The following is a 14312-nucleotide window of genomic DNA, read 5'->3' as shown; positions in this document are numbered from 1 at the left end:
TTTTTCAAGTCTGCTAGCTGCTGTTGAGTGTCAGCTAACCAGATTCTATCAAATTCCAAAAACAACCTGCGTGAAAACTTGCCTGTAAGACAGAAATCTGTCTCAAGCGGTGCATTTATGAAACAAGAGGAAAATGTTTTTGAGAAACCAATAAAATACAACCCACCCACCCCCTTTTGTAGCAGGCAGAGCCCATCTCACCTGGGCAAAGAAACCTTTCCTGCTGCGTTTGGCAATAAGCAGCCTCTTCCATAGCAGAGCTACAAACTGCTGCTGCATCAGCTTCCAGCCCTTGATCTGGCTAGATCCTTTGCCATCCATCCCACTCAGCAGGTCGGTCTCTCGGGATTCTGCAGGCAAACAATCGCAGGCCATGAAACACTCACCCCTCTCTCGCCTAAGCCAAGCAATCTCCCCTAGGCAAGATATGTTCTCTGATTTAACCTATTCATCAAATGCAAGCAGCAGGATGAATATTTAAGCAGGGAGAAATATATTACATCATCCAAATGTTCTTACAAGCTTTTGAGGTTGAAGGCACGCCAGCTCCTCTTGCCTATGATGTAGCTGAAGGAAAATGCTGGCAGGCACACAACAGAGAAACCCTCACCAATATTGCTAACAGACTTGTACGTGGATCCATAATGCAGTTTGTCTGGCCTACATTTATGGAATGCTGAACTTGCAGTTATAAACCTCCAGAGATAAGGTGTTGGGGACTGCTCTTCCCAGTCCATTGTCACACTTGGCTAGAGGTTTTATGGGTTTCTGTTGGCTGGCTTGGGCTGTATTGGGACTAAGAGCCGGCTCACACATGCATGGAAAACACTTGACTACTCATCACTTGACGATTCAGTCTGATGGTCCGACATGGCCATCAGGTGATTAACATGTAGGGTGTACATCATGGGTAGGCAAACTAAGGCCCAGGGGCTGGATCCGGCCCAATCGCCTTCTAAATCCAGCCCGCAGACAGTCTGGGAATCAATGTGTTTTTACATGAGTAGAATGTGTCCTTTTATTCAAAATGCAACTCTGGGTTATTTGTGGGGCCTGCCTGGTGTTTTTACAAGGGTACAATGTGTGCTTTTATTAAAAATGCATCTCTGGGTTATTTGTGGGGCAAAGGAATTCATTCCCCCCCAAAAAAAGTCCACCCCCTCAAGGTCTGAGGGACAGTGGACCAGCCCCCTGCTGAAAAAGTTTGCTGACCCCTATATATCATGCCTTAGCCTATCAGCAATGGTGTTTCACTCTTTAAATGCAGTATAACATACAGTGGTACCTTTGTTTACAAACTTAATCCATTCCAGAAGTCCGTTCTTAAACCAAAGTGTTCTTAAACCAAGGCATGCTTTCCCATAGCAGCGGGGGACTCAATTTACACTCAACAGGAAGCAGAACATGTTCTGCTTCCAAGGCAAAGTTCACAAACCAAAACACCTAGTTCCAGGTTTGCAGCGTTCTTAATCCAAGTTGTTCATAAACTAAGCTGTTCTTAAACCAAGGTACCACTGTATTATACTTCAGTAAAGGGAGACCAATTATGGGCTCTCCCTTCCTGGAGTTTTCAAGCAGAGGTTGGAGAGCCATCTACTGTGGGGGGAGGGGTCCCTCTAGTTCTGGATTTCCTCCCACACGCTCTGGGAAGTAGCCCCCATCCACCTGGCTCCATGAAACACGCAGGGACCCTTTGCATCTTTTACCTGGGTCCACGTCGGAATCATTGGGGTCAAAAGCATCATCTTCTGTGAATGGACGGAGGCAGCTTTGCCTGTCTCCAAAGACGCGGTTTCTTCTGGCTGGTAACGTGCCATCTGAAAGGGAAAGCTCAAGAGTTAGCTTCCTGAAGTTCAGCTGGCTCCATCTTCTTCTAACGCTAACTAGAGAAGTGACACTGATGAACTGTTGCAGCAGGAAGTCTTCAGGTGGGCTTCCATTTTGTTTCATTTTCTCAGTAGTAAATAGAATGCAGCTTCAAGGAAGTAGCATGTGCATTCTTCAGGTTGCAAGGGAAATGTAAAGTGTTATGAGATGAATGCAGGTTTGGTTCAAAACTGAGAGTTGAATAGAGGGAGAGAGACACACCTCTCTAGGCCAGGGGAACGTGTGCCTCCTCTCCCTCCTCAAAGGTTGATTCACTACAACGTCTATCATCCCTGGCCATTGGCAATGCTGACTGGGGCTGGTGAGAGCTGGAGTTCAGCAGCATCACACTCCAAACTCCAGCCCCTCGGGCTTGTCAAGGCTGGCCCAAGACATTTTGCTGCAAATGTCCCCCCCTCCTTACAGGTTAAGGTGCACAGTCAAAGCAGGTCAACTCCTGAGGCAGAAAATCTCACAAGTGCCTTTCCCTCCCCTAGCAGTTCATTCACAACAAAAATCAAGCAAACAAACAATAATTTGCTGCCTTCTCAAGACACTCAAAAGCAGCTGCCTGAGTTGACTGCCTCACTCTGCCCAACAGCAGGGCCGGCCCTGATGGGTTTCTGAATATTCTGTGCAGCCATGCTAAGGGTAAACTCAAATGGTATAGCCCCTTAACGAAAGCTACCCCAAAATGAAAACAGATTGCAATATTTAAAAAAAGGATTGCAAACAGGATGGACACAAATGAAGTGCTGCCATGCCGTATTTTTTGGGGGGGAGGGGGGCATGCCCCATACACAAATGAAGTGCTGCCATGCAGAAATATATTTTTTTGGGCAGGCCCAACATTGGGGACCATAATGTCTGTATAGTCAGATCCGCCAACATCATATTTACCTGAGGTCTCTGCGTCCACACCATGTTCTTCTGCCACTTTGAGAAATATCTGCAAGGGAGAAATGTTGAAATGACTGCACTCACCTTTGTTAGCCACACAATGGGACCTACTTTCCCCCAAAGATCTCTGCAATTCCCTCCCTCCCGCTTCAGAGCACACTGCCAATAGGACATGCAAGGGGTGAGCCATCTGAACCACAACAAACTGCTTCCAGTTTCCAGCACGTTTATACAGCTGGGAGAATTGCATGGCAAAGTTTCTCCTGGATTAATAATTTCAGGCAGCAGGTGAGGGAATCAGACTTTTTGATGGGGTTTGCCTGAATATGAAGAAAGCACATGCCTCAATAACTGCTTGGTGGAAATCTAAATTTACCCACACATTTTGGACAAAGGGTCTCCAATACCATTTCCAAAATTGTTAAAACAACCTCTCTCACTAATTCCAGCTTTAGCCCTGCTCTCATTTAAACCTAGATTCTGATCTTACTATTCAACATAAAGATCTAACTTTTCCTTCTACTGACGGTTGCACGTTTGGCGATAGTGTGCTTTTGGAAATCCCAAGCTGAGCTTCCCCTTAACGCATGGTTCAACAATATCTGGGACGTGGCTATTTCAGTGTGAATAACTGGGCTTAGAAAGGTAGCAAAAGGTGTTATAAAGAGAGACACCATTGATGAAACCTGGTTCCCCTTCTTTTCATACCTGAAGGAGCATCTCCACCCCAATCGTTCTGCCCAGACACTGAGGTCCAGTGCCGAGGGCCTTCTGGTGGTTCCCTCACTGCGAGAAGCCAAGTTACAGGGAACCAGGCAGAGGGCCTTCTCAGTAGTGGCGCCCTCCCTGTGGAACGCCCTCCCACCAGATGTCAAAGAGAACAACAACTACCAGGCTTTTAGAAGACATCTGAAGGCAGCCCTCTTTAGGGAAGCTTTTAATGTTTAACAGACTACTGTATTTTAATACTTTGTTGGAAGCCGCCCAAAGTGGCTGGGAAATAAATAATATATTATTATTATTATTATTATTATTATTATTATTATTATACGTAAGAGAACTAGATAGCAAATTGTTCCCCCACCACCACTAAAGAGAGAGAGAGGGCAAAAAGAAATTGCTGGTATTTCTTCACTAGGAAGCACATGGCTCACATACCTCTTCCAGAGTCGTCTCAGAGATGCCATAGCTGGAAATGCCAAGGTCAGAGAGGCGGTCGTCAATCTCATGAAACAACTCCACAAAAGCTCCCTCTTTAGCGGCTTCGTAGGGCAGAACATAAGTTATCTCATGGCCAATGTCTTCCACCAGCCTGGCTTCAGGGACGTGCTTCATAATGAGATTAGAAATTGCAGAAACATCTGGAAGAACCAAGATATCATCAAATTCCTCCACTGCTGAGAGTTTGCTCTCCACCACACTAATCACAAACCAGATTTTTGTACTATTTGAGGATTTTTGATCCATTTCTCTGGGCAACATCCCTGCATGTAGGCTTACAAGTATACACTCGTAAGGAACCCATCTTTTAGCACAGAAGAACTTACCCTCTGAAACTCCCCGCACATTGAAATTCGGCAGGCAACCTCACTGTACCATTTAAGGCATGTGCTAAAAACTTTGTTAAGTCAAGCCTGCCCGGATATGTAAAGTTGACATGCATTTAAAAAGGTGGTTTTATCTTTAAAATGTGTTTTTTTAAACTGCTCCTTTTCATTTTATATTTTTGTTAAGTTGGTTATTAACTCTGTCTTCTATTGATAATTTTAATGTATATTTTATGTAAGGCACTTGGAGGTTTTGTGATTAAGAGGTATATAAAGAAGAAGAGGAGGAGGAGAGGAAGAAGAGGAGGAGGAGGAGGAGAAAAGAGGAGGAGGAAGAGGTATTGGGTCCAAAGCAAGAAATAAAAATTGCTGGGAAAAGCAACAGAAAAGTGACAGGGTGAAAACTTTTTTAAAAACACAGAGGAAGCCAGGCAGATAATAATAATAATAATAATAATAAATTTTATTTATATCCCGCCCTCCCCAGCAGAGCCGGGCTCAGGGCGGCTAACAACAATCAAATAAACAACCAAATAATAACACATTCTAAAAATATTTCATTATAAAAATTAGTTAAAATCAGCTCGGGGGTCGCATAACTAATCTCAATAATAATTTTAAAAAATTACATCACCACCACTCTGGTGACTTAAAATTATAAAAGACAGAGACACAAGAAACAACCTGAATGTTTTGTTATCTTTTAAAATCCCTTACCTATTGTCAGGGTGTCACTTTCATGGTCACTGCCAAGTCCAGCATCTGAACTGCTCTGAGACACACTGTCATCCTAATGAGAAAAGAAAAGGCGATCCAATTATCTCTTATCTGAACAAAGTCAGGGTGTTTTTTTAAAGAGAGAGAGAGAGAGAGAGAGAGAGAGAGAGAGAGAGAGAGGAAATGTAATTCTCAAGAAGCAAAAAGGACACTGATATTATGTCTCTAAGGAGCCCGTGTGGTGCAGTGGTTAGAGTCTAGGACCTGGGAGACCAGAGTTGAAATCTCCACTTAGCCTTCAATAGAAAATGGGGTGTGGAGAACGATTTACATACAATACACTGAGCTCCTTCTATGACTACACGCTATGATCAAACTGCATTATTGTACAGACTATAGGGACACGGGTGGCGCTGTGGTGTAACCCACTGAGCCTCTTGGGCTTGCCGATCGGATGGTTGGCGGTTCAAATCCCTGTGACGGGGTGAGCTCCCGTTTCTTGGTCCCAGTTCCTGCCAACCTAGCAGTTCGAAAGCACGCCAGTGCCAGTAGATAAATAGGTACCACTGTTGCGGGAAAGTAAACGGCGTTTCCATGTGCTCTGGGTTCCGCCACGGTGTCCCGTTGCACCAGAAGCGGTTTAGTCATACTGGCCACATGACCTGGAAAGCTGTCTATGGACCAACGCCGGCTCCCTTGGCCTGGAAGCGAGATGAGTGCAACAACCCCCTTTGACTGGACTTAACCGTCCAGGGGTCCTTTACCTTTTTACTTTTACCTTTTTTATTCGAGACATATAAAAAAATAAAAAAAATTGTCCAGTAGCACCTTAGAGACCAATTAAGTTTGTTATTGGTATAAGCTTTCATGTGCATGCACACTTCGTCAGATACCTGCACACGAAAGCTTATACCAAGAACAAACTTTGTTGGTCTCTAAGGTGCTACTGGACAATTTTTAATTTTTTTATATATTTCAACTGCATCAGACCAACACGGCTAACTACCTGAATCTAGAACCCTTTTTATTGTACAGACTATTTCTGGTTGTGAGCTAAAGGAATAGGATATGTTACTTGAGGGGCCCTAAAATCTCCCCATTGTTTCTAGAAGAAATTAGCAAACTGCGCCCCTCCCCCTCTCCCCTTGACAGCACTTCTGAAAGCAGTACCTTTTTCAGGTAAGACACGGTGCTGCTACTGTTCCTGTAGGAGCTGAGTGAGGAATCCACGTCCTTCTTGACTAAGGTCAGATAATATCCAGTCCCCAACTGATTCTTCAGGAACAGCGAAGAGCCAACGCAGCACAGTTTGCCGTGAGAAATGATAGCAATTCGGTCTCCGAGGATGTCCGCCTCGTCCATATGGTGTGTGGAGAGAATGATGGTGCGACCTGACAACCAGGAAGAGAAGAAGCCAAATATACCAGACTGGTTTAGTGACTGTGCACCCATATATTGTTTCTAACAAATGGCAGCTTAGAGAAAGCTGGTTTACGTTAAGGAAACAGCATAGCCCTACAGCATCATAGCCCCAATCCAACTGTGGGAGAGTGGAGGGGCTGAGGTTGCTTTTGGAGATACAGTCATACCTCGGGTTGAAAACGCTTCGAGTTGAGTGCGTTCGAGTTGCGCTCCGCGGCAACCCGGAAGTAACAGAGTGCATTACTTCTGGGTTTCGCCACTTGCACATGCACAGACGCTCAAAATGACGTCGCGCGCATGCACAGAAGTGGCAAAAAGCGACATGCGCGTGCGCAGACGTGCCAACACTAGTTATGTTTGCTTCTAGATGCGAACGGGGTTCCGGAACGGATCCAGTTCGTATCTAGAGGTACCACTGTACTTATAGAAATGAGCGATCTGGTTGCAGATCTCCACTAATTCGTCTAGTTTGACTCAAGTCTTTAAAAACAGCAACCCATGACTGAGCTCTCTGTTCATACTAACTTTAATTAATTAATTTTTAATTACTATACAATTTTGTAACATGCAGAGAATAGCCTTTATAGAGAAACCAGAGATTGGAACTGAGGGAAGTCAGGGGTGGGATGTTTTAAGATAATATGTTTTGTTTAGATTCCTAATAAAAATTTAATAAAAAAATAAATATATAAAGGTCTCATATACCATGAAGCTAACAGATGCACAAATTTCAGCCAAAGAAGTTCTACTGATATTTGCCAAAATTGATACAGGCTGATGCAATAGGAGTCTTATCAACATCACAATAAACTTTATTTTACTGAAGAAGAAAAAATAACAATTAATTTTTAATTAAATCTCATTTTTTTTAATTCTAAAAAAATGAGAAAAACACATCTAACCAGGATTTTTTATAGGACAGGGGTCTTTTTAATACTGGTACACAAATAAAGAAAAGGACACAGTCCTCTCCAACCGTTTGCCAATCTTCCTTCTTCAGTTCCATTTGTGGAGCTGTTTTCAAATTGCACGTTAACTTACTTATATAGGAGAAGGAGAAAGGTGGGGGTCTAAAATCTCTAAAGGCCAGCAATGCCAGAAGGGAGTCATCAAAGAGACATCAGGGAACATGGTTGCAATGCAGAACCACTACACCATACAGATGCAACTTTTCACTGGGTCGCGAGAGGAAAAGGCAAGTGGTACCTTGGCGATATTTCACAAGCAGCTCCCAGATCCCTCTGCGAGAATAAGGGTCAACTCCAGCTGTCGGCTCATCCAGAATGACAACCTTAGAGCCGCCTACAAAGGCCAAAGCCACTGAAAGCTTTCTCTGCATACCACCTACGAAGCAAAAACAGACAAGATTCAGTCTAATTTAATCTAGGGTCCGATTCCGCTTTACCTGGGGTGGTCTGTGGAACTGCTGCTATGCACTTATGTGAATGCATGCATGGTAGAAGAGATTTAGGTCAACATTTCCCAGCCTACTGCCCTCCAGGTATTTTAGACTCCCATCAGCTCCAGACAGAACAGTCAATGATCAGGGTGTATGGGCAAGCTATCTGGAATATATTTGTATTTCGAGGAGTTAAGTGATCTGACTCAATTGCCCTCTCCTGTCGCCTATTCCTTCCCCCTCCCTATCTCTTGTTAAGCTCCTTGATGGTTGGAAGGAAGTGATAATGCTGGGTACCTTCTTTGATGTTGGACATGGTTTGGACAAAGTGAGGCATTGGGTAAAAGGTAAAGGGACTCCTGACCATTAGGTCCAGTTGTGGCCAACTCTGGGGTTGCGGCGTTCATCTCACTTTATTGGCAGAGGGAACCGGCGTACAGCTTCCAGGTCATGTGGCCAGCATGACTAAGCCACTTCTGGCGAACCACAGCAGCGCACGGAAACACCGTTTACCTTCCCGCCGGAGCGGTACCTATTTATCTACTTGCACTTTGACGTGCTTTCGAACTGCTAGGTTAGCAGGAGCAGGGACCGAGCAACGGGAGCTCACCCTGTCGCGGGGATTCGAACTGCCGACCTTCTGATCGGCAAGTCCTAGGTTCTGTGGTTTAACCCACAGCACCACCCGTGTCCCTCTCGAGGCATTGGGAAGAGAGTGGCTAATGAATAATCTGCATACAGCTAGTAATGTATGACTGCAAGTAGCCAGTCAGGCAAGCCACAAGGGCTAGCTATCTAGCTATCAATAAACTGGATGGTTTGGGGCAGGGATTTGGAGAAGCTCATGCATGGACTGATCGGCCACAGGGGCCTTGCAACCTGAGGCTACTTGGGGGAGTCACTTGGCCACTTCTTGAGGCTTCCAAGTGGCAGGGTGAAGAGCATGCTTGGTACGCATATACTGCTTGCTGTTTAGAATAAAAACTTTAATCTTCTCACTCACTCATGTTTTGTATTGCTTCTGAATCTCATTTTAAAAGAGCCACCTTGCATGTGGCAAGACACAGGGATGGTGGGAGTTACAGTCCCAAAACATCCACAGGCATTTGGCTGCCAATTATTGGAAGCCAACAGACAGATTAGATGGGTCTCAGGCCTGATCCAGAAGATCTCTTGTTATGCTTTGCATGCAGGGGTATACAGGGCAAGGCAAACAATAGTTGCATTTGGCTGAATAAATGAAATTTACCAGAGAGTTTGCTTGTCTTTGATTTGAGTTTATGAGGCAAACCAACATCTATGGCCATCTGCTTCATCTCCTTTTTCACCAGCTTTTCTGACAGTCCCTTCAGGCGCGCATAAAACCAGATGTGTTCCTCCACTGTCAACCTAGGTGTGTGGGGAGAACGGCCACATTTTGGTAAGAAAAAACACACATATTGTCTGTTCCTTGTCATCCAGTTTTAAAGTGCTAACATGATAATGAAAATACATACAATTGTACCTTGGATCCCGAATGCCTTGGTACTTGGGACGTTTTGGTTCCCAAACGCTGCAAACCTGGAAGTGAGTGTTCCGGTTTGCGAACATTCTTTGGAACCCAAACGCACAACAGGGCTTCTGCAGCTTCCAATTGGCTGCAGGAGCTTCCTTCAGCCAATCAGAAGCCGCACTTTGGTTTCTGAACGTTTTGGAAGTCGAACGGACTTCCAGAACAGATTCCATTCGACTTCCGAGGTACAATTGTATTCAGAGGCGGAATCCCAAATTAGGCATGATAGGAAACTGCCTTATACCAGGTTGGATAACTGATATTGTCTTTGCTGATTCTCTCTCTCTAAACACCCCCCCCCCCCGCCATCACAATCGTGGGAATTTTGCTAGTTAAGAAACAAATGAAAAGGTGGAAGGGAATGGTGATTCATAGCGTGACTCACTCATCAAACAGGACATTGTGCTGGGGGCAGACACCCAGATTCTTCCGGATGGTGCTGAGCTCAGAACGGATGTCTTTGCCAAGGATGAAGGCTGTGCCCGAAGTTGGGGGGAATAACCCAGTCAGGATGGACCTAAATATAACAAAAGGGAAGTTGAGTGCAAACAAGCAAAGCAAAGCATGACTTTGGAAGGTGTTTTTCCACCGTACCAATTTTGCCCTCTTACATTGTGGTGGTTTTCCCAGCTCCGTTGTGTCCCAGGAAGGAGGTAATCTGCCCTTCGTAGAAATTCAGAGTAAGGCCATCGACAGCCAGTTTCTTGCCATCACGGTAAACCTTCACCAGGCTTTGAATCGACACCCCAAGGTGAAGATGACTTGGCTCTTCTTCCATGCAGACTGTTGCAACAGGAAAGTAAATCTACTTAGTGAGGAACAGCATGTTTATAATACCTGCAAGCTACCGTATTTTTTTGCTCCATAAGACGCACCTGACCATAAGACACACCTAGTTTTTAGAGGGGGAATGCAAGAAAAAAATATTCTTTAAAGGGAGCGCTGAGCAGAGGCTGTATGCATCCCAGGCTCTGCTCAGTGCTCCCTTTCATGAGCCGCATGGAGTGTGTGTGCAGCGCTTGCAGGCTTTTCTGGGAGGTGGGGGAAGGGACAGAGGGGCTAAGCCAGAAGCTAGAACAGCAAGAGGGAGCACTGCGCAATGATCCCTCTCGCTGTTCTGGCTTCTGGGATAGCCGCGCAGCCTGCATTTGCTCCACAAGACGCACACACATTTCCCCTTACTTTTTAGGAGGGAAAAAGTGTGTCTAAATAGAGCGAAAAATACGGTACTTCAGCACTGGGCTGGACAGCAAGGGGCAGAGAGAGAACTGGGGTGTGACCAAAAAAAAAAAAAAATGGTTTTGCCGAATCCAAGGGGCTGCAGGTCTTAAGAAATCGAACTGAGAACACCAGGGAGCCTTAAACACTGGAAAGGATTCCATCGGAGAAGCCTGGTTTGCCACTGAATAAAATGTAGGAGAACACCAGTTGCTTACTTTCAGATGAATTTTTGTGAAGAGAAGGGGTCTGTTGCTCTCCAGATTGCTCACCACACCAGTAGGACTTCGTAAAGGGAAAGTACCAGGGTCTGGGGATGCCGTATTGACCTAAACAAAAAGGGACAAAATGACCTGGGTGAGACTTGGGGGGAAATCATTCAGATGTGCAGAAGATAAGATGATTCTCCATGTACTGAATTTTGCAAAGATTGGAGCCCGATCTGTCCATATTATCTAGTCACTTTACCAAACACCCTTCCCACACCTTGAGGAGGCTAAAGGTAGTTTGTATGGTGTAGCTTCAACCCGCCGGAAACAATCCAGCCAAGGGAGTGAATGTGCTTGGACTAACCACAGACCTGGGGAAAGGAAGGATTGCTAACGGCTGCAAGGAACACTCTGCCCTTGATCTTTGGAGGAAGCAGCCTCATAACAGTGATGTCAGAGGACCAAAGGCATTTCACTGCCTCAGGTGAAGGACAAGACAACACCACTGTCCTGTTTCATGCACAAAAGTGGGCTGGGTTAGCACCTGAAAGCTACTAAAATGCTGGCACCTGAACAGCATCTTCCATTGCAGGACAAGGATACAGGGCATGCCACATGCAGCTCTGTCCTCTCCTCTTCCCTATAGCCTCTGCTGCCTTAGGTGACCAGCTCACTTTGCTCAACAGCAGAGTCAGCCCTGTCTAATGCATAACCTTTTTATTACATTTTCAGATTTTACAAGTTCTTTTAAACAACAAATCTCTCATATCCGCTGACTTCCCATCCACCCTTCCGCAGTGTTCTAAAGCTGCTATGTTACAGTGGCACCTTGGGTTACATACGCTTCAGGTTATGTACGCTTCAGGTTACACACTCCGCTAACCCAGAAATAGTGCTTCAGGCTAAGAACTTTGCTTCAGGATAAGTACAGAAATCGGGCTCCGGTGGCGCGGCAGTAGCAGGAGGCCCCACTAGCTAAAGTGGTGCTTCAGGTTAAGAACAGTTTCAGGTTAAGAACGGACCTCCGGAATGAATTAAGTACTTAACCTGAGGTACCACTGTACTTACATTTTACCCATTACGTTTTAACATAACCATGGTATTTTTTCTTCCAAACATTCCACAGATTATTTCCATTCTTCAAAAAAAAAATCCCTCCTTTAATTCTAACAGTTGGTTTAGCCATCTCAGCATATTCCACCATCTTCATAAGCCAATCTTCTTTCAGTGGGACTTCTTCTTTCAATTTTTTGCACGAAGATTATTCTTGCCACCGTTGTAACACACATAAACAAATCAAACAATTCCTTTAGAGCACAGTCAGCCTCGTCAAGGCTCTTGCGCCTGCTATCTTTGGTGGATCTACAACAATCTGTCACCGCTCCTCCTCCTGTGAGACTGCTGTTTCTGGGATCTCCCATGGCTGGATAATAATATGGAAACAGCAGCATCCCTGACTTCCAAAGGGAGGGAAGTGGGGTAATGGGAAGTAATGGGCTAAGACGGAGAGAGGTTTGATGTGCTACTGCTCACCTGGAAAGACAGCCTCGATGTACCAAGTCAGAACCCCATACAGCAGACTATCAAACAGCATCATACACACAGAAGTTGTCAGGTTGTAGCTGTCTCCTTCCAAAGGGCTCATGAAGACATTGTCCCATTGCAACCCAACACCCTGCTCTTCAAACAGGGAAAGGTACTCACTGCCAAACCCAAAGGCGACCGGAGAAAGCAGGCTCTGCAGAGGAAAAACACCAGTTAACATCCTGGGTGCATTCACTCACTCACTCACTCACTCACTCACTCACTCACTCATGTTTTCAGTGCAAGGAAAGATTAACCCTGCCATAATGGCAACAGGGAACAAAAGCAAAAACCCATTCAGCTGTGACCAAATGGGTACCTGAGCTAGTTCCACATGGGTGGGACAAAGGATGCAGTTCCTTACCATCTGGTTATCATCTGTTTAGTATGGAGGCTGGCAATCAAGTGGTGAGGAACTATACCATTGGCCCTGCTCATGTAATCTCGAAACCAAATATTCCTGGAGCAGATTTGGAATAAGTTGGGGGGAAGAGTTTCCAGTACCACTATGTGGGAAACACACATCCCACGAGAATTCCTGAGAAGGACAGTGTTTGTGGTTGCAACTCTGTGTCAACAGAAGATACAACTCATGTGCTCCTTGAATGCCCTTTTTATAATGATCTTAGAAACAACCACATTTACCCATTGTTAAGATCACAGAAGGGAAGCTCACCCCTAGCAAAGACTTGTTTTTTGCTGTCCAATGTAGAGACGTATACAGTCATACCTCATGTTACATTTGCTTCAGGTTACACATTTTCAGGTTGCATCCCACAGCGACCCGGAGGTAACAGAACGGGTTACTTCTGGGTTTCACTGCTTGCGCATGCGCGGCGAATTGCAACCCGTGCAAGCACAGACGTGGGTTGCGTTCTGTTCAGGTTGTGAATGGGACTTCAGAATATCTAAATTTCTTGCTAAGGCTCTACAAATCTGTGCTATTAAACTTAAAGGGGGTATGGGAAATGAATTATCCTTTAAAGGTTAAGGAGCAGAAATGTAAATCTCTATTATTATTATTACTACTACTATTACTATTATTATTATAGTTATCATTTGTATAATGGCTGCCTGCTAAAACACAATGAACTGACTTGATCCCAACTTTCCCCCAAAGTGCTAAAGGGTGTAGGTAATATACATATTATTTTCGTAATAACCCTGGGAGGTAGATTAGGCTCAGAGTTGGTAACTGGCTCAACACTGCCCAGTGAGTTTTGTGGCCATGTGGTCATTTGAACTCTGATTTCCCAGGTCCTAATTCAATACTCTAACAACTACACTGGTATAGTGAAACCAATTAAAGTTTGATTAAAAGTTGAAAGAATTAGGGAATGGGGGAAGGGGATGTGCAGGACCAACCAACCCCCCCCCAAAAAAAAATTAGTCCAAGAAGGTCTGCCCAGACCAGATTAAAAAAAGATCTCTCCTTGCTGGCGGTGCTACCCTCCCCTCGCCTCGCCACCCCGCCACCCCTTCCACTGACTCACCGCAAACGTTTTGAGAGAGAAGGTCATGTAATCATGCCAGGCAAAATTCAATGTGCAAGGCAAGTAGAGAGTAAAGTAGATGATCCCCGCACAAGCTGCCGCCAAGTTGGCCCTTGAGAAAAAGGTGCTGATGAGGAAGCACTGTGTTATGGTCACTATGCCAAAGATAGACAGGAAGACAAACACCACACTGGGGTCACTGTAGGGCAGCAGGTTTCCTTTCTGGAGAAAGAGAGGACCAGTTGTACAGCCATGAAACATTTGACAATTCACATTTCATCATTGCTTTATTATTAATATTATTACAACTTATTACCATTACTAGCATTACTGTTATTATTTGTACACACCTGCGGTGGTTTACATTAACAAGTGGGGGCAAACATGTGTTTGCAGTAAGCAAGT

At 44.9% G+C, this 14312-nt stretch overlaps 1 protein-coding gene and 1 long non-coding RNA gene across 2 annotated transcripts in view; one reads left to right on the top strand and one right to left on the bottom strand.

The window, feature by feature from the left end:
• ABCA1 (ATP binding cassette subfamily A member 1) overlaps window positions 1-14312 on the bottom strand; it is a 111278-nt gene that overhangs the window by 25556 nt on the left and 71410 nt on the right. Inside the window, exons 16-28 of the mRNA XM_081175998.1 lie at window positions 13908-14129; window positions 12364-12568; window positions 10840-10950; window positions 10015-10186; window positions 9789-9920; window positions 9101-9240; window positions 7659-7796; window positions 6201-6421; window positions 5031-5103; window positions 3925-4127; window positions 2767-2815; window positions 1707-1817; window positions 202-350 (exon numbers count right to left, since the gene is read on the bottom strand). Coding sequence (XP_081032124.1) covers window positions 202-350; window positions 1707-1817; window positions 2767-2815; window positions 3925-4127; window positions 5031-5103; window positions 6201-6421; window positions 7659-7796; window positions 9101-9240; window positions 9789-9920; window positions 10015-10186; window positions 10840-10950; window positions 12364-12568; window positions 13908-14129 — 1926 coding nt within the window. The remainder of the gene's footprint in view (window positions 1-201; window positions 351-1706; window positions 1818-2766; window positions 2816-3924; window positions 4128-5030; window positions 5104-6200; window positions 6422-7658; window positions 7797-9100; window positions 9241-9788; window positions 9921-10014; window positions 10187-10839; window positions 10951-12363; window positions 12569-13907; window positions 14130-14312) is intronic.
• The window catches only part of LOC308577017, a 243969-nt gene continuing 240118 nt past the window's right edge, over window positions 10462-14312 (top strand). Inside the window, exon 1 of the long non-coding RNA XR_014003338.1 lies at window positions 10462-10606. This is a non-coding gene — a long non-coding RNA (uncharacterized lncRNA). The remainder of the gene's footprint in view (window positions 10607-14312) is intronic.

This window comes from Podarcis bocagei (assembly GCF_964188305.1).
Source record: "Podarcis bocagei genome assembly, chromosome: 17".
Lineage (NCBI taxonomy): Eukaryota > Metazoa > Chordata > Lepidosauria > Squamata > Lacertidae > Podarcis > Podarcis bocagei.
This window is presented reverse-complemented; position numbering and strand designations above follow the sequence as displayed.